The 26,186-nt window shown below is 36.4% G+C and overlaps 2 protein-coding genes across 2 annotated transcripts in view; one reads left to right on the top strand and one right to left on the bottom strand.

Moving 5' to 3' along the window:
* LOC109108138 (phosphatase and actin regulator 3-like) overlaps positions 1–16,355 on the bottom strand; it is a 31,881-nt gene extending 15,526 nt beyond the window's left edge. The window contains exon 1 of the mRNA XM_042751488.1: positions 16,024–16,355. Coding sequence (XP_042607422.1) covers positions 16,024–16,216 — 193 coding nt within the window. The 5' untranslated portion in view covers positions 16,217–16,355. The remainder of the gene's footprint in view (positions 1–16,023) is intronic.
* A 1,142-nt stretch (positions 16,356–17,497) lies between these two features.
* Positions 17,498–24,665, top strand: LOC109108130 (GPI transamidase component PIG-T-like). The gene is made up of 12 exons (XM_019121311.2): positions 17,498–17,930; positions 18,983–19,160; positions 19,285–19,412; positions 19,591–19,691; positions 19,776–19,862; positions 19,988–20,075; positions 20,409–20,506; positions 20,650–20,806; positions 20,951–21,151; positions 22,343–22,508; positions 22,692–22,775; positions 23,639–24,665. Exons 1-12 carry the CDS (start codon positions 17,549–17,551, stop codon positions 23,889–23,891), a joined length of 1,923 nt encoding a protein of 640 aa, XP_018976856.2. The 5' UTR covers positions 17,498–17,548; the 3' UTR covers positions 23,892–24,665.
* Positions 24,666–26,186: the final 1,521 nt, after the last annotated feature.

The raw sequence follows: 26,186 nt of genomic DNA, 5'->3' as shown, positions 1-26,186 counted from the left end.
TCAGATTGGGTTGCTGATTTATTTTTTTATTTTTTCCATTCTCAGAAATGTACTGTATATTATTATTATTATTATTATTATTATTATTATTATTATTATTATTATTATTATTATTATTATTATTATTATTATTTATTTCATTTCATTTTCTGGGTACATTGTGGGCAGTGTATTACATGCAGGTTGGTCATATTTTATTACAACATTAGGAAAACTTATTATATATGTAATTATAAAGCTTGACATCATTAACATAGTTTTAAATAGTGACATACTGTCATGATACTATAAATTATATATATTCATAAACATTTCATATTTGAATAACGATGGGATGAACTAATGATATGGTTAATCATAAACATTCATATTTGTATAAGAATGGGATGAACTAACCGGGCCCACTCATCGTTTTTAATCATACGCTAGATTTAATTAGATCGCATGGAATCGATCATACTGACATAGATATCGTACCTCAAAGTGATGATGTTACTGACCATTTCCTTGTATCGTGCATTCTGCGTATTGATGATAATAACTATATAGCTTCGCATTATCGTCCATGCAGAACTATTGTTCCAGCCACCAAAGACAGATTCACAAATAACCTGCCTGACCTATCTCAACTGCTCTGTGTACCCATAAATACACATGAACTAGACAAAATGACTGGCAACATGGGCACTATCTTCTCTAATACATTAGAAGCTGTTGCCCCCATCAAATTGAAAAAGGTTTAGAGAAAAACGTACTGTGCCATGGTACAACAGTAATACCCACGCTCTCAAGAAAGAAACTCGTAGTCTTGAGCGCAAATGGAGAAAAAAACTAACTTGGAAGTTTTTAGAATTGCGTGGAAAAAAAACAGTATGTCTAGCTATAGACAGGCTCTAAAAACTGCCAGGGCCGAGCATATCCACAAACTCATAGAAAACAACCAATTTTATTTAGCACAGTGGCTAGATTAACAAATAACCAGACGCCACCCGATCTAAATATTCCCTCACAGTTAAATAGTAATGACTTTATGAATTTCTTCACTGATAAAATAGATAACATCAGAAATACAATAACAAATGTAGATTCTACAGCATCTAATACTTTAGTTTTATCCATCGCACCCAAAGATAAACTGCAGTGCTTTACAACTATAGAACAGGAAGAGCTAAATAAACTTATCACTGCATCTAAACCAACAACATGTTTATTAGATCCTGTACCCACTAAATTACTGAAAGAGTTGTTACCTGTAGCAGAAAAAACTCTTCTCAATATTATTAACTCGTCGTTATCTTTAGGTCACGTCCCAAAACCATTCAAGCTGGCTGTTATTAAGCCTCTTATTAAAAAAACACAACTAATTCCTAGTGAACTGGCAAATTACAGACCCATTTCAAATCTTCCATTTATGTCTAAAATTTTAGAAAAAGTTGTGTCTGCTCAATTGTGCTCCTTCCTGCAAAAAAATTATCTCAATGAAGAAGGCAGGGTTTCAGGCCCCATCATAGCACAGAGACTGCACTTGTTAAAATTACAAATGACTTGCTTCTTGCATCAGACCAAGGCTGCATCTCATTGCTAGTTTTACTTGATCTTAGTGCTGCGTTCGACACCATAGATCACGACATACTCATAGATAGATTACAAAACTATACAGGTATCCAAGGGCAGGCTTTAAGATGGTTTAGATCCTACCTGTCCGATCGCTACCACTTTGTTTATTTAAATGGGGAGCCATCTCATTTATCACCAGTAAAATATGGAGTGCCACAAGGATCTGTCCTAGGTCCTCTGCTATTTTCAATATACATGTTGCCCCTTGGTAATATCATTAGAAAATACAGGATTAGTTTCCACTGTTATGCTGATGATACTCAACTATATATCTCAACAAGACCAGGTGAAACTTCAAAACTATCTAAGCTAACAGAGTGTGTTAAAAAATGTAAAAGATTGGATGACCAAAAATTTTCTCCTATTAAATTCAGATAAGACAGAGATATTACTTATTGGACCAGAAAACATTACACAGAATCTCGTAGATTACAATTTGCAATTAGACGGATGTACTGTTGCTTCCTCTACTGTCAAAAATCTGGGTGTTATATTAGACAGTAACTTGTCTCTTGAAAATCATATTTCCCATGTTACAAAAACAGCATTCTTCCATCTTAGAAACATTGCCAAGCTACGAAACATGTTACCTGTTTCTGATGCAGAAAAGCTAGTTCATGCGTTCATGACCTCTAGACTGGACTATTGTAATGCACTGCTAGGGGGTTGTCCTGCATCCTCAATAAACAAGCTACAGATAGTCCAAAATGCAGTGGCTAGAGTCCTTACCAGGTCAAGAATATATGATCATATTACCCCAATTTTACAGTCTCTGCACTGGCTACCTATTAAGTTCTGTATCAGTTACAAAATATTATTACTTACTTATAAGGCCCTTAATGGTTTAGCTCCTGCGTACCTAACTAGTCTTCTACCACGCTACAACCCATCACGCTCCCTAAGGTCACAAAACACTGGACTTTTGATAGTACCTAGGATAGCAAAGTCCACTAAAGGAGGAAGAGCTTTTTCGCATTTGGCTCCCAAACTCTGGAATAGCCTTCCTGATAATGTTCGGGGTTCAGACACACTTCCTCTGTTTAAATCTAGATTAAAAACACACCTCTTTGGCCAAGCATTCAAATAATGCATCTCATAATTTTGGACTGCAGTTATATCTGATCAAATGCGCATTATAATTCTTTAGCTTGGGTTAAAGTAATTAATTTTACTCGGCTGGAACAGCAGCTACGCTAATTATGTCTCTATTTGTTTCTCTGTTTTGCCACGGGATTTACATCCCGTGGTAACTAGGATTTACACAAGCTCCAGTCTGGATCCAGAACACCTGAGGAGATGATGCCAACCCCTCAGAGGACCTCAGATGATGCTAACCCAGAGACAACATACAGAACTACCACATTTTGCTATAAGTCTGATTGCATAATTGCTGTTAATAGTGTTAATCGTCTGTTTGTTTACGTCTTTTTTTGATTTTTCTGAACATTTCTGCCGTATGCACATAAACTGACAGTCATCACTGATAAGCTACTACTAAATATTGTAGAAACGTAATTTTCTGTAAAGTTGCTTTGCAATGATTTGTATCATAAAAAGCGCTTTAAAAAAAATAGAACTAATGATATGGTTAAGTAGTTTTTCTGTTTTGTTTTATGGTATTAGTTCATGTCTGTAAGCTATGAGGCTATTTATATGCTTGTGTACAGATTTAAAATTTGCGGTCTGGCTCATCAGTGAAAATAGACCGGAAATGGCATAATTTCCAACTCAAATTAAGGCAATTACAAAAGCATGTACCTCTCAGAACCTTTCTATTATTTTTCTACACAAATTTCCTATTATAGTCTTTCAGTTTTGAACTGAAGCAGATGTTATCACAAATACATCTGCCTACATGACCACACACAACCATGCAGCTGAAAATAAGTCAGCAGTGGTTTATCGTGAAAGAACAATTGCATATTTTAGCATACAAAGCCCCTACAACACCCACAGCAGCATCATATCCTTCAGCAGGCTAGACCTAATCCTTTTAAATATTCACATGCAGGAAAAGCTCCATTCATAGAGCAAATGAGTCAATGCTCTGCAAAACACTCTGTTACTGAAATAGTGTAGTGTGGGCAGGGGCATCGAGAGAGTGCCGTCACAAACCCAGAGGCGCCACACCGTGCCGCATCCACAGAGGTCTTCTGATCGTTAACCATACAAGAAAAGAAGCAGGTCAATTGACTGAGCGTCTCTAGCCAAGTAACCTAGCGGTATATGGAATCCAGGTCAAGCCTAAAAACTGTGCGGTGCAGCGAGTCAGCAAAGCCAGGGTCAGTAAAGCCTAGCTGTTACTATGGTTACTGCTCCTCCAGATGCAGCGGCAGCAGAGCAAAGCCCCCTCAGAGGCAGAATCCAAGCACCGTATGAGGGGCTGCCACTGTCTTACGAAAGGGAGGATGGGGAAACAGGCAGGGGAGGGGGGAACGGGGGTCTGTTGCCATACGGAAGCGCTTGCAGAAGACCTCAAGCAGCCAATCAGGGCCCGGCCTTTCATAACATATAATATCAAGCACACTAGCCCTTTCTTCAATGCAGGGAGGTGTGTTACAAGGGGCCGGTGTCGCACTGGACAATCTGCTAAAATGGAAAATTAATGTAATGTATAATGTAATATTAGAAGCTAATATTAACATATCGGTGGGTGCAGTAACAGCGGATGTAGATTGATTACACCATGCAAGTTATTAATTGAGCAAGAGAGTAGTAAATATAATCCAGTACATCTGACAATATTTTGAATGAATATCTGTACTGTTATTCATGAAGTAAGTGACAGAAGAGCAAAGCACAGCGTTTTATGAACAGAGAGCCAGTCAGCACATAGGCCTGCATGCTGGCTGTGTGCCACAGATGCCCACGTTACCAATATCTCAAAAACACCTGCCAAATTCCTACCAAAACTGCTGATATAAGACTCCCGTTAACCAAATGGACATATATATATTGCATACAGGGTGTATTAATACTGTAAGCATTATAATACAATACAGGATAGACAGTACAAAACAATACAGAGCAGAACACACCCACTTTTATTGTAACAGTAATCTTGACACAGTGCTGTGTGTATATATATATATATATATATATATATATATATATATATATATATATAAACATAAAATAACTTAAACTTGTTTTATTTTAGTTAGTGGATAAGGCAACATTTCTCATTTTCATTTAGAACTACAATTAAAAAACTAAAACTAATAAATAAAAACTAAATGGACATATTTTGGGGGGAACAACTATTCAAAATGACAAAACACACACAAACAAATTATAGTGAAAATATATTTAAAAAAATTTTTTAAGACTTTAGTGTTGAAGCAGTCTTAGATCCAGACTCTATCATGCTCTACCAAGAACGCATCCCTCCATGAAAGATGATAATACAAAAAATTAATAAATAAAAGGGAGATCATGTTAAGTAATCCTGCCTGGTTTGATTTAGGCTGCTTTAGAAGTTCATATTCTTTTTATCAAAGGCGTTTATCTCTGTCACAGCTCATTACAAAACAGTTCAAACATGGTTTTAAAGAGGTGAATATCTGTTTGATTAACAAACCCAGACAACAAAGAAACACTACAACCCCCTTTTAACACTGCAGACTGGCAAATACTGTGTATATCCTTGTCAGCAAATCTACACTGCTTTGATCTGCGGCCCCCTTTACACCTGACATTAATATGTGCTTACGATAAACTTGTTTGATTCCTATTCATTTTCACTGTAAAATAAGTATAATGGACTACACAAAAAGCATTTTGAACATCTCAAGCATGTTTTATAATACCCAAAAATCAAACAGTTCAACCCTTACGCATGTTATCATGTCTGTCAGAAACTATTAGGCTGGTTGTCGGTTGGAATATTATAACTAAAAACATCAACATAACACACTTATGGGCATCAGTCACTTCACTGATTACTAATAAATGAATAATTATTACATTACAATTCATCTGTTTTTAAATCCACATCATTTGAACATCACAGCATCACTGTCTGTCAAAAAGTAACATGCACAATACACGGTAGTATGAGATGCATTACTTGGAAAATCCACATTACCGTATGTTTCGACTACGACATAGCTTTCTGAGAAGAGCGCGGAAATGGCAGACAGAGCAGCTTGAACATGCTGTCTGTCAAAGACAAGAACATACATAAAACGCAATGCACATGAGTATAAATTTGTTCTTCACTCGTTGAAATTGACCGTTTTGACTTGTATTGGAGATGCTGACCATATAAACAGGCAGCGGGCAAAACCCATTTGTCTGCAGTAGATAGATACTAAGAGCTTGTTGTGGTATTGTATGTCACCCCAGAGATGAAAGTGAGAGATTGAGAATATTATTCAATTCATCAGTGACTGCAGACTAAAGATGCAATCATAGCAGACACGTGATCGTGAGCCTCATCGTAAGTGGTTAAATTGTAAGTTAAATTGTTAATATAAAAAGTTGATTAAAAAAAAAAAAAAATGTATTCAGATATTTGGGTATAAAATTAAATATTGCAAATATTGGATTCTCCTCTGTGTATTCTCTAGAAAAAAAGAATATTACATTAGAAATAAAGAAGAATTCAAAATTATTGCATAGGCCAACACAGGTAGATCAACTTTGAGAAAAGAGGAAGCGGTAAACGAGGCACATTTCAGTTGGTCCTGCTTTTAACAGATCAAAGAGAAAGAAAGATATCATTTATAATAGTTCAGTGAGTTGGTCAGAGAGAGGCACTGGGTAAAATAATATGCTTTTGATCAACCAAACAGACCAATAAAAACATTTAAGACTAATGCATACTCACAAAGAATCCAACATTATAAAAGATGTTGTGTACATTAAATGACAGGCACATAACCAGACACATATTAGTCTATATTATCAATATGAAAATACAAGAAATCATAAGAGCAGGTAGTTAAGTGTAAGAAATGAACAGTTCCTGTCCTCCAACAAAAGAAACCCCATAGTTTACCCCCCGGCTCAACAACTGTGCAGCCATCTGTCAGAAGACAACTGCCTGCGGTATAGCCTCCTCAAGATGCTATAAGTGGAGCAGACAACAAGTCTCTGACGCGGCTTAAAGGGACTTGAGACAGCTCCAAGCTTTGGCCAGTGTTACTTAGGAAAAGCAACAGTAGCTTCTGACATCAAGCAGGCCGCTCTATTCTCTGTGACATCTAGGGCTTGACACTGACTTACAAGACCAAGCTGTGATGATGCAGTCTCTGTGTTGAGACAAGTCATAGAAGAGAAAGAAAAAACACTGAGCGGTAGAATCTGAAAACACCAAACAATGCGCGCTGGGTTTGATGCAATGGACATTGTCCTCTGAACAGGAATCAGGTGTGTGGACTTTCATTTTTTCATTTTCCCACAGTAAGATAAAGCTGAAGTTGTTAAATTTGCTCATTTCAAGGCCTCACGGTCAAATGCTCAAAGAAGGCAAACAAGGAAAAAGACCATTTCATGTTTTTAAGAGCCTCCAAAGTTCACTCAAAAATGAAAATTCTGTCATCACTTACTAACCCTCGCGTCGTTCCAGAACATTTAAACTTTTTAACCATTTAATCAAGCTCAAAGGGGTCTACGACAACATTGGACCCCATATATCAAGATTAGAAATAAAGTCCTGTGGGTTTGGAATGACATGAGAGCAAATAAATAATGGCAGAAATGTACTTTAACTGGCCTATCCTAACCAGCCAAATCTTTACTTACTCTGATTCTCACTACTAAGCAGAAGAAGTGATATAACTGTTCCTCAAGATTCATTTATTCAGCTTAATTTACTTCCTCAACTGACTGACAGTCTCATTCAGACCAGCATTTAACTGGATATCAGTCTGTATGTAGTACTTGTAATAAAGCAAGAGAATGAATATGATTATGAATATGTACCCTTTAAATGTTCTTTTATTTTTTCCCACAATTTCTAAAGAAGTCAATAGTGATTTAATTTCTTGGTCATGATTTATGTGTCACAGTGATAGGTCAAGTTCAGGTCACCTTGGCTTACATCAATGAATTACTTGGAAACTCCATAAGCTGCGAGAAAGCCTTTACCACATCAGACAGCTTAATGTTTTGAGAAATTCCATTTATATTCATAATCCATTTATATGCATATAATGACCTTTGGTGCCCACCATCATGATAAGCTTATCAAGAAAATCATTCATCTGTTAAATTCAGTCTTTCCAGATAATTTTCCACTACATTCAGGTATGCATCTGGATAAAATATTGTGTAAAGTTACTATTCACAAAGTGGCTTTACATAATAAATATATGCGGAGCATTCTCCTTAAAAACTGCAGTGCATCAAAGAGCTTATATTTAAGCTTTTTTAAAGGGAAAGTTCACCCCAAAATGAAAATTCTTTCAGTAATTACTCACTCTCATGTAGTTCCAAACCCATAAGACCTTCGTTCATCTTCGGTACACAAATTAAGATATTTTGATGAAATCCGAGAGCTCTGTGACCCTCCATAGACTGCAATGCAACTGACGCGTTCAAGGCCCAGAAAGGTAGTAAAGACATCGTTAAAATAGTCCATGTGACATCAGTGGTTCAACTGTAAATTTATGAAGATACAAGAATACTATTTATGCACAGTACTTTTACTGCAACGCAAGTCGAAGACTGACCCAGAAGAGAAGAAATTGTTGAATATAGTTGTAATTTCTGTTTTCTTTGCGCACAGAAATTATTCTCATAGCTTCATAATATTAAAATTGAACCACTGATGTCACATGGATGATTTTAACAATGTCTTTACTACATTTCTGGGCCTTGAATGCAGGGTCAGAAAGCTCTCAGAATTCATCAAAAATATCTTAATTTGTGTTCTGAAGACGAACGAAGGTCTTTTGGGTTTGGAACGGCATGAGGGTTAGAAATCAATGACAGAATTTTAATTTTTGGGTGAACTATCCCTTTAAATCTTTTAATTCTCTTTTCTTGTTGCCCATTAGTAACTAAAATCAGGTTGTTTGTGTCTCATACCAAACATAATTCTATTTATAAACATAATGTATGAAGACACTGCCAGACTCTGCAGAGCAAATACAAATAACACTCAGATTCACTTGATTCATGTATTACAACAAAAACCTTTGCATCTTGGTGACTCACTATCTTAATATTAGCACAGAATGGATTCAAACGGCAACTAAAGACATTAAGGGCACAGAAGCCACAAGAGAGAAGCAAGGGCTCTCTGTGCTAGATGGTCATTGTTGAGAGTGTATTATCTGCCACAGCTGCAGTGCCTCTGTGAGTGCAGTATTTGTGGCAGTAATCTGTCCCGGGTCGCTCTCTATGGTGCTGAAGCCCTGCTTACCCTGCCATTCAGAACCAGCCTGCCATCGGCCCACATTACCCACAGTGCACATCTAGCTCCAGCAGCGCACATAACTTTCAATGTAAAAGGTGTAAGACAGTCATATATGCAGAAAATGATTGCATACGTCAAGCTAATCACAGAATGACACACTGATAACCACATCACAAACACGTCTTGAAAAGCACTTCTGACTCTGACGTGGGCGTGTGATGGTTCAGAATAGAAATATGCCTTAATGTTCGCTGTGAGTATTGCCAAATGTGTATATTTGCTCTTTAAAGATCCTCATTGACTCTCTGGTGAGTCACTTGAAGTCATTTTCATCCTTCTGTATCTCTTCATTGTTTTTTTTTTGTTCCCACCTCCCCTCCCCCGTTTCCCCTTCGCTCACACCCACTCAGTCTCTCCCTTTCTCTTTCTCTATCCTTCCCCTGACTCCATCCTCTTGCCTTTAAACTGCATTACAGTCATGGTTTCACTTACTGTTCAACACAAACAGACTGAATTTCATTGAATCACGAACAGCACAATAAACTCAGGTTCAGCTGAGCTACGCCATCCATCCAAGGCAGCTCCGCTCCAGCTTATGAATGAGAAATGAGCTTCTGAAATATTTTAGATGGTTCAGGTATGCCGAGAGTGAGACCTGCTATTTCCAACTGCATTGCATTCAATATTAACTACATTTCCTCGCTCAATGGCTCAGCAAAAGCAGAGAGCCAAGATACTCGGATCTGTTGACTGTGCAGAACTGTGATTACAGTTTGAATCCATATTAGTCACTCTTTTCATTCAAAATTTTAGAGTTGGTAAGATTCTTTAATGTTTTTGGTGGATAGAGTAGGAAAAATGTAAAAACAGAAATATTGTAAAATTTTATTACAATTTAAAATGATTGATTTCTATCTGTTTTTATCTATTTTTTTCTGTTTGAAAGAACAACATTTATTTGAAATAGAAATTTTTTGTAACATTCTTGCTCAACAAAAGTATTAGTTTCTTAAAGAAAAAAAATATGATGCAAAACTTTTAAACACTGTTGAACTCATCATAAAATTCTTCTGAGACTAATTAATCTGAGCTATGCCATCCATTATTATATTTTAATATTCTTACGTCAATATTTTTTTTTTTTTTTATTCATCTATTGTTTTAGGAGAACATCTGAGACAAAATTGATACTTCTTCCTGAGCTATGATTTTTTAAATAGTTTTGTAGTTGTAATTTTACAGTTTTAGTTTTCATTTATTTATTGACAAATTTGAGACAAACTTGATACTTGCATGCTATATAACTGTCTCCTGTGCTTTGAAATTTTTTATTTATTGGCATTTTACATTTTATTTAGTATTTGTGTTGTTACTATTGTTTTATTTGAGACATTTGAGACAAAATAGATGCTTAAATGGAATATGAATGTTAAGACTCCTGAGCTATTCTTTTATAGTAGACTAACTATAGAGTCATTTTTTCATACTCTTGTTATAATTATGCTCTGGGGTATCTGCCTGTTTCCATCATCCTGGAAAAAGTTTATACTCGTGAGAGTCAATCAGTGAAGCTAATTTCTAATTTGAGAGCTGCAGTAATCAAACTGTTTTCTACAAACTCAGTTCTGAATCCTCCCTTTCTCTTTCACTGTCACACATACAACCTCAAAAATATGAAACTTTTTGCTTCAGATATATACACAACTGAAAAGACTGCCTGTCATACACCTTATCTGCTCTGTGTGGTATCTGGGGAGGTCACTGAGCTTGTTGTTGTGTTCAGTTTTCACGCCTGAGGAGAGCTGGGAGCGGCTGAACTGTGCTTGACAAGGTCAGGTCTTGTCTCCTCTTGTACACTATGCAGTGCATATACCTTAGTCTGCATTAAGGAAAGACAATCCCAAGCTGGAACGACACCTAAGGATTTTTAAAGGCAGAAGCCACTGACGCATGAATGAGAGAAATATAGCCACAATGTTGTTATTACTTATTATCATCTTTGCTAAGGTTAGAACCACTGTTGTTTATTCTTAGGGTTAGGGATTTGAGCACACCCTACACAAGTCCTGATCTTAACACATTTCAGCAACTGACACCTCATTATGTGGTTTGTTGTGGAAAGGTGTGATATTATTTTTCACATACTTGCACTGAAAGTGGCACCCAAACCAAGAGATCATAAAGCGGGTGGCTTTTTGGTTTCCAGCAAGCCACAATCCAGAACACCCTAGCAACACCTTCCACATAAAAAAAAAAAAAAAAAAAAAAAAAAAAAATGGGGGGCAAAATTAGCTTCTCAAAATCCTTAATTTAGAGACCAAACTTGCATTCAAAGCAATGGGACTTTGACTCCCTCAAGTGTTTAAAAGGAGAGAAAAGTTCAGATATGAGGCCCATTCAAGTGACAAAAATCATATTTTATATTTTAATTATATTTAATAATATGTAATCTCATTATATATATATATAATTTATTTATTTATTTATTTTTTCATAATACCTGAAGTTATCAATATTTTTAACATTATTTTACTGGATATGCACCTTAATATTTTGAATGAATGCAATCACTGATAATATTATTATAAACTGCAAAACAAAATGATGTTTTTGCATTTTGCATTGCAATGCAATTATAAGAAGAATCCATGATAAATTGTTAAATGGTAAAAATATTAAAGAATAATTTTAAAGACTTAAAGGGTCACTGATTACACACTGTACTGATTCAGTGCAAGTGTGCAAGATATTGTCTAACATAATACTGTACTTTCAGTATTTACAGTTAACTGTACTCTTAGCATCACTAACACAAACTGTATAAGAACATCATGATTTTGGCAAAAATGCCGCAAATATTATTGCATTGTTGCTGTTATAAATATTGTTGCATTGTTGGTGTTATAAATATTGTTGCAAGCTGCAGTGAATTCATTCATTATGAAAAACCGTCCTGTAAAATCCTGGTGGAATAGTTTGTTAGCAAATTTGTAAAAATGTACTTGAGGGAAGACAAAACAAACGTCCTGACAAAATTCATAATCACATTAGATGTATTTCTGTGCTGATCTACAGCATGATTCTGCCTATTAAGAAATAGTGCACTGACAAGATATAACATCACACAATATCAATGTCTTGTGTGGATACCACATAAGAAAAATACATACAAGCAGTCATGATCAAGATCTGTCAGCTAGGCTAAACTCCGAGCTTGTTCTACGTTTCATCCAATATTCACCAGAACTTCATACTGAGGGCTCTTACTCTTAAAAGACATCTGCTCATATCAACAATGACAGCAGCACAAATGAAAGTAGCTTTAGTGAGATACTGATACTGACTTTCAAGCCACTGCAAAACCAAACACAGGAGAATTCCACCATCTTCTTAAGAACACAGTCAGTCTAAAACAATGCTGTTTTACGCAAATCAAAAGAACCAAAGAAGTGAAAGATGCATGAAAAGAAATATCAAGGACTTTCTGGGCCAGACCTTTTCATCAGCGCTCGCAGATGCCAGCATGAGGGAAGCTGATGAGTCATAGCCCCCCTCACAACACCGGCCTTTGCACCAACCCCTTATGTGCTATTTACAAGAAACTTTCAAATATGGTTACATATAGCCGCGATTTTGAAAGTGAGCATAATTATTAAGGATGATTTTCATAACACAATATTCAGTACATATTGGCTTGTGCACAGGACATAAACAAAAACTGAAAAAGATCTAAGAAGTTAAGATGCATATATATGACCCTGGACCACGAAACCAGTTTTAAGTGTCAATTTATCAAAAAGCTGAATAAATAGGCTTTCCATTGATGCATGGTTTGTTATGATAGGACAATATTTAACTGAGATACACCTATTTGAATTTCTGGAATCTGAGAGTGCAAAAAAAATCAAAATACTGATTAAATCACCTTTAAAGTTGTTCAAATGAATTCTTAACAATGCATATTACTAATCAAAAATTAAGTTTTGACATATTTACAGTAGGAAATGTACAAAATATCTTCATGGAACACAATATCTACACAAAATACCAAAAATATTTTTCACAAAAAAAAAAAATATAATAATTACCACACATACAGTGTTTTTTGGCTATTGCTAGAAAAATACCCCATCTACTTTAAAACTTCACATATAGTCAAAGTCCACAAATATTTAAACTCTTTATAAATTTTCTCTAATAAAAAAAAATCTTCAATACACCAAAATTACAAATTAAAAAAATTCACAAAGTACAAAAATGCTCAATTTTCATCTCATTTTTCTGGGGCACGGGGTTCACCAAACTGTGAAGATACTTTTAATGTGTAAAGAGGTGTGAAGTGAGCAGGGCATGTGGTGCATCAGATAATCTTGGTTTTTAAGACTCTTTTAATGAACTGATAATCTTTTCTGTCTCTGTCTTCCTGTTCAACCTTTGAAGCATTTTTTTTTTTTTTTTACTATTGGTCAGAGTTTAAAAGGTTAACGCACCTCTGAGATCTACTATCAATCACCTGCCCAAGATTAATCTATAAATTTATCAAAAGCCCAAAAAAAACCTACAAACAAAATTAAAGGCCTAAAAATACCTGCACTCAACAGTGAGCAGTCTCTTGTAAAATGGTGCTGCTCCCACACTGTCAGAGTGGAATGAAATACCTGCGGATGTCATGTTACAGCTGATTTTTTCATCACTAAAAAGAGAAAAGGTTAACATGACTCTTGGCCTCATTGATTGCTAGCACAGCCATGATGAAATAGTGGTCCCTACAGAATATACCAATAAAGCTAAAGGTGACACCGCGGGGGATTCAAAGAAGTCATCTTTATCGCAATAGATTGAATAAGATCAACTATTTCTCTTGCCTGTCATTTTTAATTTTTATACAATTGTCTGTGTTCTGCCAACTATTTCTCTTATTCTTTCCCAAGACAGCTTGCTCGGTCACTTATACACTGGACCTCACGTTCAAAGCAAAGCGCTCCTGGTAACAGAAGATAAATCTCATTAAAGCATCTGCAGGTTATATTTCACAATAAATTCAAAATATATATACAGTTTTAGGACTATTATAATAAATATTTAATTTTTAATGCCAATTAACGACATAATTTGCCTAAAAATATTGCAACACATTTGGACATTTCACTTTGTCATTGTCATGATATATTCTTAGTGTGTGTGTGTGTGTGTGTGTGTGTACACAATATATCAAGACAATTACAAAGTACACATATTTTTTAATTACAAAAGTGAAATCATGCCCCTCAACATGGATATGATGTTTTTCAAGAGGTAAAAAAACTATATAAATACTGTTGGTTTTTCACCAAATGTGTGTTGCAATATTGTGTATGTAATGTATATACTATATATTATATAGTGTATTTATGTGTCTGTGTGTATATAATATATTCTTACACACACACGCACACACACACACAGTAATAATAAAGTAATTATTAATAAATGTTTATATTAATTGTATCATATACAGAATATATTTGTATATAAAATATAAAGATATAAATTAGTAGTTACATTTACAGTGAGATAGTTTCATTTGATTCCGAGGTGGCTTTTTACATATGTTAGTCAGGGATCTGAAATGATCATATTTCATAATATATATCATCATGATATCTTCGAATAGTCTATATATCTGACTATATATATATATAAGGTATATAAAAGACGGGGAAACTGTCCATATAACTACAAAGCCATATTTGAAAGTAATAGCTGAGCACATTTCACCCAAAAGTGCAGTTCTCATTAAATGTAACACATACAGACTTTTTTTTAAATTCACAGGAAATGCTGCTCTTCAGTTCCTGTTTTTACAGTACATGTTTCAGAGAATTGTATTTTGTCCATTATTTTAATGTCCACATATTAATAATATATTAAATGTTCAGCATGATTCAAGCAAAATTATAGTAAAACATAAATCAAACATTAAATTAAAAATGTAAATAATATATAGATCAGTATATTAAATAATATATTAAATGTTCAGCATGATTCAAGCAAAAGCAATTACTGATGCATTCATAGCTAAATAATATATAATTATTTTTCACAGTACTGAGAACTGATGTGCTTCCCTGTTTCGGAAATAAAGTAACAATGCAAAAAAAAAAAAAAAAAAAAAGAAGAAGAAGAAGAAGAAAAAAGAAGAAGAAGAAGAAAAAAGAGGGAATACTAAAATTGGGCTTATTTTTCAATCTCTTTCTGGTTTCTTATTATAGCACAGTCTTGTGTGTTTCCTCTGAATTTGGGGTGTAACATGACCCGGACATTCTTGACAGGCTCCACGAGATTCGCCCGTTCTATAATGACAATGAATACAAACCATTTCAGACCTCAGCACACACTCCAAATCACAGACTCCGTGAGATGTGCTTTTTGTCCACCATCCAGAAAAGCTGGCGCCTGTACAGCATCTAGAACCATCACTACATCAGCTTCTGGAGGGGACACCGCTGACCCGCTCTGTTGAACAGGCAGGAGCAGTGAATGCGCAGTCTCAGTGCGGAACGAAGGCTCAGACACACCAGCCAGTGTTGCCAAAGCAGCAAAAAATGCATCTCATTTCACCAGCTCCTCAACAGCAAACCAGTGTTAAACGATCACAGAGATGCACAAGGAAAGATGTGCACACGAGACAAAAGACAACGAGGATCCTCCCTCAGTGAAAAATAGGATCTAAATCTTTTTGTCTGCTCATTTTGAACGGTAGCATAAGCCACAGTTGGCACATAATTTCTAGACTGTCTGCTGCGCTGTTTTCTGTTATATCTACCATAACGCAGATCCATAGGGAAATATTACTGTGGTGTCCAGATGCATTTCATCTGGATACAGACAGAGCATCAGATGCGGCGTAATTTGATGGATCTCAATCGTGAAGCGCACAACACTGAAATGAAAGTGAGGCTATTAATGCAGATTATGAAGCCACTTTCACCTCCATCGCGCGTGGAAATGAAAAGCGCGTATTCTACTGACATCTCCAGACAATAAATGCTTCGTCTTACCTGCGCTGTGCGAGAGATCAATGCCAGACTCGCTGAGGATGTTCGGGTCACTTTGAGATCTGCCTCTGTGCAGGAGACATTTGTCTATTCCGTCCGATGAAGCCATGAGGAGAGCTCTGAATAAAATACTGAAATCCCTTTCAGAGGCAGTCAAACCCGACGCTGAGGCGGATGCGTCGCGTTCTAGGAGCATCCAGCGTCAGGCATGCTGAATTAAAACCCTTTACAGTGATTGTGTGAGTGTGTGTGTGTGTGTGTGCATGAGGGAGCGAGACCGAGTGTGTCTGTCATGAGGGCTGGGGGATTTGTGTGTGTGTACGCGCGCGCGCAGATGCCACCTTTATCCACTTCACAGTGACCCACTGACAAGCGCGCATCCGCTCTGAATCACAGGATGCTGGCGGATGACGTGTTTACACTGCCTTCTGAGATGAATTCATCAGTTTGGGATTTTTACAGTATCCGTGTTCCGCTTGAGACGAATCTGTGTCTTTGAAAGGAATGAGTCTTTTGAAAAAGTGAAGCGTCATATTTAGCTCAGACGCGAAATTTTGACCAGTTTTAAAGACACGAAATTGGTCACGCGCCTCAAAACAAGAGACTTAAAGCTAAATAGCATGAGAACATAGGCTAGGTTTTGATTGAAGCCTGTGACGTTTCATGTTTCGGATCTCACATTTCGAGATTCGGATCCGGTCGGATTTGATAGCCTAGTATTGAATGAGATTGGACATTGAATGAGATGAGGGAAAGAGTGCAGAAGAATATAAGTGATGACCATACATAGGCTAATACATGAAAATAATAAATTAAGCTATTTTTGGTGAGTGAGTGTGAGTGACTGAATGATTCAAGAGACTCACCCGTTTACACCAGATATATTTATTAAATAAATAAAATATAAAAATAAAAAACAATAACTGGGTCAGACGATGTCGTGTTGGCTAGTTACTGTGAAATTAAGCAGCTTTCTGATTGCCTAATTAGGTTACTTGTTCTTAATTCTTATTAATAGCTCATTTATTATCCATAACACACACACACACACACACACACACACACACACTTGAATTACAAACTAGGTTTAACTCTGCAGAATAGGTTACTGAATAAATATGAATCGTTTAAAGAATCACTGGAACTTGTAGTTTCCAAAAGCGTGTAGAAACTAATGTAGCTTTAGCAGCGTTCTTCTAAGAATTAATAATAATAATAACTTGTATTATTATTTACTAAATGATTATTTATAACATCAGAACCCTTGTAATAACTAATACCATTAATCAGTCCGATGGGAATTAGCTTTTATGAACTTATTCTGAATAAAGTGAATCTAGAATTTGTTGTCTAACATAAATGCTCATAATTGTATTTTATTTACCATTTATTGTTTATTCTGCTGCGCTTACAAATTTTTAGACTCTCGTCTCTCATTGGTCATATTTCTACATGCCCTTCTCTGATTGGTCAATGCTGTCAACGACATCCAGGAAGTGTGTGCAGCAAGGGAAGCTGTGGCAAAAAAATGGCAGCGCACAGGTGCGGTTTGTCTCTAGTTTTCATTTTGATTTTCTCTAGTTTAGCATGCCACAGTAGTTGTGAATCGCTTGAAAAAGCAAACGAGGATACAGAAGAGAAGCAGAGCGTTTCAGACACGCCCCGAGAGGTGAATAGCGACGGCAGTATCGCCGCGGAGGATCTGAATGAAAGGCGAGGGCGGTCGACTGATGCAGAGCTGGACAGAAGAGACGGCACGAGAACCAGCGAGGCTTTAACACCAGCAGCAGCAGCGAGAGATGAGTTTCAGGAGGAGCTGGTCATCCGGCCCCTGCACTCCGGAGACATTTATGCCAGCTTCCAGTTCCGCACACTGTGGGACACTGACTTCCTGCAAGAGGGGCAGAAGGGTGAGCTGTCATTACTGTGGAAGTGTCCCATCACACACAGAATGTGTCTCTGTGCAGTAGCAGTCTAATGGACTCCTTTACTCATTCTTTGTTCCCCCGTTAAATAATAACAATGGTAAACGTCGTCAGAATTATGAAATTCAGTGTAGCCCACAACTTTGCACACTTCATAATGTGATCATGGGATGCGTTTTAAACTGTATAAAGGAGTTCACATGTGTGCTGGACAATTATTAGCTGCATTTCCTTCACTGTCTGGTCTTAATTTATCAATTTAAAATAAATGAATGATTAGAAATCACGTTTAGACATTAAAAACTAGTTTCAAGCATTTAAACATAAGCCTTCAGATCAAAAAGTTACGGATTACAAAAAGCATACTGTAAATTCAGCCAAATGTAGTGCCTTGAAACTAATACAAGTAAGTATTGTGTGGTGTGTATGAAAACAATTAATAGACTTGGCTTACAAAATTAATTTTATGCACAAAGTCTAATTGTTTTATTCATACTTTACCATACTTCATTTTATTTGCTAGGTCTATTCTATTTTCATATTTGAAAAACTACACCATACTCAATTTTATTGACAGTCTAATTAATTTTACTCATCACGTGTAACTCCATGTAGTCAAAACTAATCAACTAAAGTTTAATGTAGAGTTTTATGGTGATAAAATGAATAGACTTAAATAATAAAATTAAATATGGTATAGAATTTAAAACATGAATAAAATGAATAGGCATAATTAATAAAATGAAATGTGGTGTAGTATTTAAAATATTAATAAAATTAATAGATTTAATTAAAATAATTATGTGTTATTATAGTGTTTAAGTATAAAATGAATGGACTTGGTGATTATATTAAAATATGGTACAGTATTTAAATTCTGAATAAAATGAATAGACTTAGTTAATAAAATAGATTATGGTTTAGTGTATGAAAAATGAATAGTTTGCTTGAAGAGCTGATCCTTGCCCAGCAATGTTTACCGAGTATCACCTCTAGTCCTAACATTTGTTTTCAAGATTTGTCTTTTTTGCTCACAGTTTCTCATTACCGGCTGTTCCCCAAATCCCTCGGTCAAGTGCTGTCCAAGTTTTCAGTGCGGGAGCTGCACATCTCCTTCACCCAGGGCTTCTGGAGGACCATGCAGTGGGGGCAGCCCTTCATCCCCTCTCCTCCTGGAGCAGAGCTGTGGGTGTGGTTCCACGACACCGTGAGCGAGTGAGTACCTATGTGTGCTTAAATCAACTGAAGAATCCCTGATTTATAAGTGCATTTGTTTCATTCTGCAAAAATGTAACTCCATAATGAACTAACAGTCCCCTGACTTTTGTTCAATTCTCAGTGTGGATGGAAACTGGAAGGAACTTACCAACGTCCTCTCTGGGATCTTCTGTGCATCTCTGAACTTCATTGACCTGACCAACACCGTACAGCCCAGTGCTTCTTTTAAACCGCTGGGACTGGGAAACGGTGAATTATAAAGCAGCGTTCACACTGACAGTGATTTGCAGTCATGAAGCAACTGAAGCCTATTCATTCTTGCCAACCTGCACTGATTCAAATGAAAAAAATGCATGTTAATGATCTTAATGTAAACGATTCAGCCATGCATGTTTCATTTTTATTTGATTTGTCTCTCTCCCCACAGCTACAGATCACCGTTTTTTACGTTATGCGACACTACCACGTGAAATCGTCTGCACTGAGAACCTCACACCCTGGAAGAAGCTTCTCCCTTGTGGTTCTAAGGTTCAAGAGCATTGCTTGTGATTTTAATAACTGGTTATTCTGAAGAAGCCATTCATTCATGCATTTGCTTTTTCTTTTCTCCAGGCGGGTCTGGCAGTTCTCCTGAAGTCAGAGAAGCTGTTTCACAGCAGTTTCCATTCCCAGGCTGTTCACATCAGACCCGTCTGTCAGGTAAGCTTTCTTTAACAAAACAAATAGATTTGAAAAAATTCAGAAATGATATTCTGGCTCAGGTTGTACATTGTCTGGAAAATCCCTTGCTTCCTGATGACCCTCCAGATTTTCTCTTTTTCTAGGATGAACAATGCACAAGTAAAGCGTGGGAGCTGAGACAAACTCTAAATGTTGTGTTTGATCTCTACACTGCAGGCCAAGGCAAAAAGGGTGAGTAATAAATGAACCCTTGATGTTAGAAGACTTTCTCCTTTCTTATTTCACTGTGCCAAATAGCCTTTCGTAGTTTGATTTACCTCAAGTGTGGAAAAACTGTGATGCTTTTGAAACATTGCTCACTATGAGAAACCTGAATATTTTAAAAATCAATGGAAAAATGTGACATCTAAATTTAAAAGAAAAATCAAAAAGAGCATAAAAATGGCCTTGACTTTGCAAAAATCCTTGATGCACCTTCATTTTGCAGTTCAGTGTGACAGAAACTTGAAACAATACAATGCTCAGTCCATCTGTGTGTTAATTGCTACCTTCATCTTTTCACAGAATGGTCTTTGTTCAAGATGTTTTCTCGAACTTTGACAGAGGCTTGTCCTCTTGCTACCTCTAGTAAAGTCTACGTGGACATCACGGACAACCCTGAGGTGAAACCTAAACAACAAAATGCTTTCTTTTCAATGCTTTAATGTTTAGAAAGCTAAGTAGAAAAATTGCATTTTATAGTTTTCCACTGTATGTATGATGGCTGTTTCCAGACAGTTTGAGTTTTGTGCTGTTTGTCCAACAGGGGGAGCTGTTTGAGTTGAGTCCTGCAACTCCTCTGCTCAGCCAAGCTGTGGTGCTGGGGGATCGCAGGACATATTCAGTATATGACCTGAGCAGAGCTGAGACGTTTGGCCAGTTACGTTCACTCAATCTCCTTCTGCGCTGGAAAGGAGACGGTAGTATGAATGCATTTGATAGATCTTTGTATCGATGAACTATTTATGTTATTGTTACAAAGTGAGAATCTGTATTTTGGAACATTCTCATTTTTTATAATAGATCATGTCGACTTGATTCTGTGGTTCTTTCATCTTGTGCTTTAGGTGAGATGCTGCGTCCTCTGCTGCATGCAGAGCGCTACGTGGCTGGTTTTGGGCTGCAGACAGGGGAAATCCACACTGTCATCTATAATAACCACCCATATCGGGCTTTTCCTGTGCTGCTGATGGATTCAGTGCCCTGGTACCTGCAACTGTACATTCACACCCTGACAGTCACCAGCAAGTCCCGTGATAACAAGCCCAGTGAGTAGACACACAACCACAGTAGTATCTGTGCAAAAAATATAATATACTCCAACTTTGTGTGCTTTGCATATAATAATCACTTGTTTGAATTCTTCAATTAAGGCCTCTTTTGACTTTCAGTACATGAATCATGAAAAATGCTATATTTACTATAATGTAAATTTACTTAAAATGATTAAATATTTCTTATGTTCAAATGTCCATGCTGCCGTTCTGGCCTTTTCATTTTTCATTGGCATCTTAAGATTCATTCATGCATTCATGTATTCATTCATTTGTTTATGTGTTGGGAAAAAAATAATATTAGTTTTTTAAAATGCTTGGTCTGATGCACAGATCTGTATCTGTCAGTGGTCTGATGTAATGACAGTATTATTTGCTTATTACCGACATTATTAGACTATTACTGTACATTACCTTTCAAAAGTTTGGGGTCTCTAGATTTATTTAAAAAAAAATATTTTTTGAACATCTTTGAATGCATGTGTCTTATGCTCACCAAGGGTGCATTTAATAAATCAGAAATACAGTAAAACAGTAGTATTGTGAAATATGATTACAGTTCAATTAAAATATATTAAAATGTTGATTATGGCTATTTGGTGCTTGATATTTTTGTGGAAAGCATGACACATTTTTTGTTGATCCCTTTATGAATCGAAAGTTCAAAAGAAGAGGATTTATTTGATATAGACATTTTTTGTAACATTATAAATGGCTTTACTATCATTTTCTTTAGTTGAATGCATCCTTGTTGAATAAAGGTTACTTTATTCTTACTGATATATCAGTATTGAATATATTTACAATGATTTGTATACTGAAATACCAAATGTATTAAGCATATATATATATATATATATATATATATATATATATATATATATATATATATATATATATATATATATATATATATATATATATACTTTTTTTTTTTTACTATTTTTAATGGTTAATTAAAAATGTAGAGGAGATGTTAAAACATCTGGGTAGGGAACAAGCCCAAAATAAAGAATTCTTGGCAAATGTTTCAACACTCTTCAAAATGAGGAAGTATACATTTAAAAGTCACAGTAAACAGTAAGTTTAGAGCATTTACAAACTTTTGCTTTGTGGACAGAACAAGACCCAGGCTTGTGAACACAGAGAATACAGCTTTTATAGACCTTGTGTCTTCTCCTGTAGGTTACATTCACTACCAGCCTGCTAAAGACCGCCATCGTCCTCATCTACTGGAGATGCTGATTCAGTTACCCCCTCACTCTATGACCGAGGTCACTGTACAGTTTGAGAGGGCCCTGCTCAAATGGACTGAGTACACACCTGATCCTAACCACGGCTTCTACGTTGGGTAAGATGCTTGCTTATAAAGTATTTCGAAAGCTCTTACCTGTCCAGAACACCTCCAGCTTCTTTTGAAAGATAAGATTTTGTCTTTTTTTGCGATCCTTGACTAAATATAATTGTTGTACAGATTTTATCCGGTGTGCCACTTCCTGTATCTGATTAATGTATTATGAATATGTTATTGCAGTTCATCTGTGGTCAGCGCCCTTGTGCCAAGTATGGTTGCAATGAACACCAACTTCACACAAGACCAACCGTTGTTTAGCAGTTTGTAAGTATGAATCGGCCTTAGTTTTTCCCCCAAAAAATGAAAATATGCTGAAAATACACTCACCCTCAGGCCATTCTAGATGTAGATGTTTTTGTTTCTTCATCAGAAACTTATAAAATGCATCATTACATACACAAATGGATGCTCTGTAGTGAATGGGTGCCGTCAGAATGAGAGTCCAAACTGCTGATAAAAACATCACAATAATCCACAAGTAAACAACACCACTCCAGTCCATCAATTAATATGTTATGAAATGAAAATCTGCGTGTTTGTAAGAAACAAATCCAACATTAAGGCATTTTACTGCTTTCTGCATTGATGTGTATGAATAAGAAGAGAAATATGCACAGATCATGCACCATTTACAAGCAGAAACAGTTCTGAACAAATATGTGGGTGGATTTTGCTGCGAGAGGACAACATAATTTATTTTATTTTTTTTACTGGATGAAGCATTATTATAGATTATGGATTCGTATTTTGTCCAGAAGCAACATTTTGAGGTTTAAAACATCTTGATGGATTTGTTTCTTACAAATATGCAGCTTTTTGCTTCACTAGATATTTTATTGATAAACTGCAGCGTGTGGATTACTTGTGGATTATTGTGATGTTTTTATCAGTTGTTTAGACTCTCATTCTGACGGCACCCATTCACTGCAGACCATCCATTGGTGAGCAAGTGATGTAATGATAAATTTCTCCAAATCTGTTCTGATCAAGAAACAAACTCATCTACATCTTGTAGGGTGAATAAATATTTAGCAGATTTCCATTTTTGTGTGAACTATTCCTTAAACAGCAAGAAAGTGTACCTTATTTGTTTTCTTTCTTCATAACGTTTCACCTTTAATGTCCAGTGTCCCAGTCAAAGAAGAATCAAGCTACTTTGTGCGAGTGTACACCGAACCACTGCTGGTAAATCTACCCACACCTGACTTCAGCATGCCCTACAACGTCATCTGCCTCACCTGCACGGTGGTCGCGGTGGGCTACGGCTCCTTTTACAACTTGCTGACCCGCACCTTCCAGGTGGATGAACCGAGCCTGCCGCTGGCGAAGCGATTGGCCAACCTCATCCGTCGCATAAGGGGAGTGCCACTGCTGACCTAAACTGCCGAGGGCTGGTATGACACCTGAAATGTCCATATTAGGCAGCGGAGAGCATCATGATGCTTAATCGGCAGTTGCTGGAGTTTTACGATGCTTTTCAGCCCTGGAAAGACTCAATGCCAAGTGACTGTTCTGAACTTCTGTTGAACAAATGAGCTGCCAAGATGGATTAGCCTCCTTTACATGTTTTGTTTTGTTTGGGTTTTGTTTCTTGAGTCACATAAGCAAAGATTAGCCATCTTTTTATGTTTTGTTTTGCTTTGTTTGTTTGTTTTCTGAGTCACATAAGCAAAGATTAGCCACTTTTGTTTTTGTTTCGTTTTGTTTTGTTTTGTGAATCACATAAGCAAAGACATTTTTGCAATGTTGTTTTGGAAAATGATAGCTTGCTGTCACGTGAACATTTCTTAAAAGAACTGCATGGTTCAGACATCTGGGAGCGATCTTTGTAGAAGAGTGATGTTAAGTCGTCTCAGTTTACTCCACCCTTTTGAAAGCGTGACCAGGCCTCATAGAAACACAGACACTACAATCCAGCTACTGAAAATTGATGTCTAAGAATGTGGCAAATATTTTCCATGTTCTGTAATGCACTGATATTTAAATATGTGCTGTTTTGAAGTATTGGACTTTTTTTTTAGTGTTTTGTTTTTATTCTGTGCTTTTGCCTGTGGGCTGACCACATAATGACCTCCAGATTGGGTGTTATTGAGTTCAAATTTTGAAGATCTTAACACTGGTTAACTTTCCCATAATAAACTCACTAGAAATCCATAACGTGTTAAGAACAGTCTGAATCTTCAGTGCAACATTTTTTGTCCGTGCCTCAAGGGGTTTCATGGAAGAATGTAATTATTTTTTTTTTTTTTTTGGAGGGTTTAGGAAACTATTTAGCATCCCATTCAGCTGTGCCATTCTGTTTGAATTACTGTATGTGAAAGAGCCTCTGCATTGAGAGTAATATTGTGAAATTTTACTACAATTAACAATAACTGTTTTCTCTTTTAATATATGTCAAAATGTAATTTATTTCTGTGATGCAAAGCTGAATTTTCATCAGCCTTTTTTCAATTCTTCAGTGTCACATGATCCTTCAGAAATCAAAACGTTTGAACGTTTCAAAAAAACAAAATTTATTATATCTAAAATGTATAGACCTTTTGATCAAATTAACATGTCCTTGCTGATTAAAAGTATTTTTTTTTAATCCTACTAACCCCTAACTTTTTAATTGTAGTGTATATTTAAAAAAATACTGAATAATCAAATGTTGCGTTTCTTACACAAAAGCTGCAGACTTTGCTCTGTTTCCCTTCCAGACAGAATTCACAGTCTGTTCACATTCCAGGACGCTGATGCACGCTAACCTCGATTCAGCTCACATTTTCATCATCTTTGCACTTTCTTCTCTCTTTACATGATTAAATCGCCAAAAGTGCAGTGTTACTCTCTGACTGTTTCATTTCTGGTAATTTAGTACTTAAGTTCAAGGCTTTTCCATCACTGTCATGTTTTTGCTGACAAACGTTTTGACCCTTTTGCTGCCAAGCTCCTGGAGAGGATGGAAACAGAGGTCTCTTTCATTACAAGACGTTTTGCACGAGTTTGGGTCTCGGGGAGGGGAACTTGTACATTCCTAAGGACTGATGCCAATGAGCTGTTAAGTGAGAAAAGAACATCCAAACGAACACTGGCATACCAAAAATACCAACTCTTCAATGAAGCAGTTTTCTTTGTTATTTTGTGGCCAAAAAACTCAACCACTGATAGAAGGTTTACTGAAACTATGAGGTTTATTAGGTGGTTATAAACAGGGGAAACAGTTCCTATGAATAAAGCATTAAACGGTACAAAAAAAACTCAAGTATGTATGATTATGCAAAATCAATCTTCCATTGGCTCTTTCTCCCTAAGGTTAAATCAGCACGGTTCACTGCATGCATGACCGCAGGTGGTTCGGCAACATTTCTGTTCAGCAGGACACTGGCCATCATGGTAACAGTATTCTGCACACATTGGAGTCCCCTTGGGTAGAGCACATCGACCAGGCTTCACTGCATGGACACAGACATACTCAGATACACTGCACAAAACACTCAAAGCAACATCATTTTACTTACAGAGTGAATTGTACTATAGGTATTATTTCATGTAAATTCGTTTTGTAAAGCCACCCTGTGCCTGGAACAGTACTATATTACATTTAAAACACAAAAACTGAAAGACAACGTAATATAATATAATATTCATACCCATACATGTACACATCCATTCATGCACAAATCCACTCATCCA

The sequence above is a fragment of the Cyprinus carpio genome, chromosome B23 (assembly GCF_018340385.1).
Source record: "Cyprinus carpio isolate SPL01 chromosome B23, ASM1834038v1, whole genome shotgun sequence".
NCBI lineage: Eukaryota > Metazoa > Chordata > Actinopteri > Cypriniformes > Cyprinidae > Cyprinus > Cyprinus carpio.
This window is presented reverse-complemented; position numbering and strand designations above follow the sequence as displayed.

What these genes read in the sequence shown, in the direction of transcription:
- LOC109108130 (XM_019121311.2), top strand. Translation starts at nt 17,549, where the DNA reads ATGGCAGCGCACAGGTGCGGTTTGTCTCTAGTTTTCATTTTGATTTTC. An exon ending in ACCGCTGGGACTGGGAAACG is followed by an intron (nt 19,413 to 19,590) that starts GTGAATTATAAA and finishes CTCTCCCCACAG; the next exon opens with CTACAGATCACCGTTTTTTA. An exon ending in TTCTCCCTTGTGGTTCTAAG is followed by an intron (nt 19,692 to 19,775) that starts GTTCAAGAGCAT and finishes TCTTTTCTCCAG; the next exon opens with GCGGGTCTGGCAGTTCTCCT.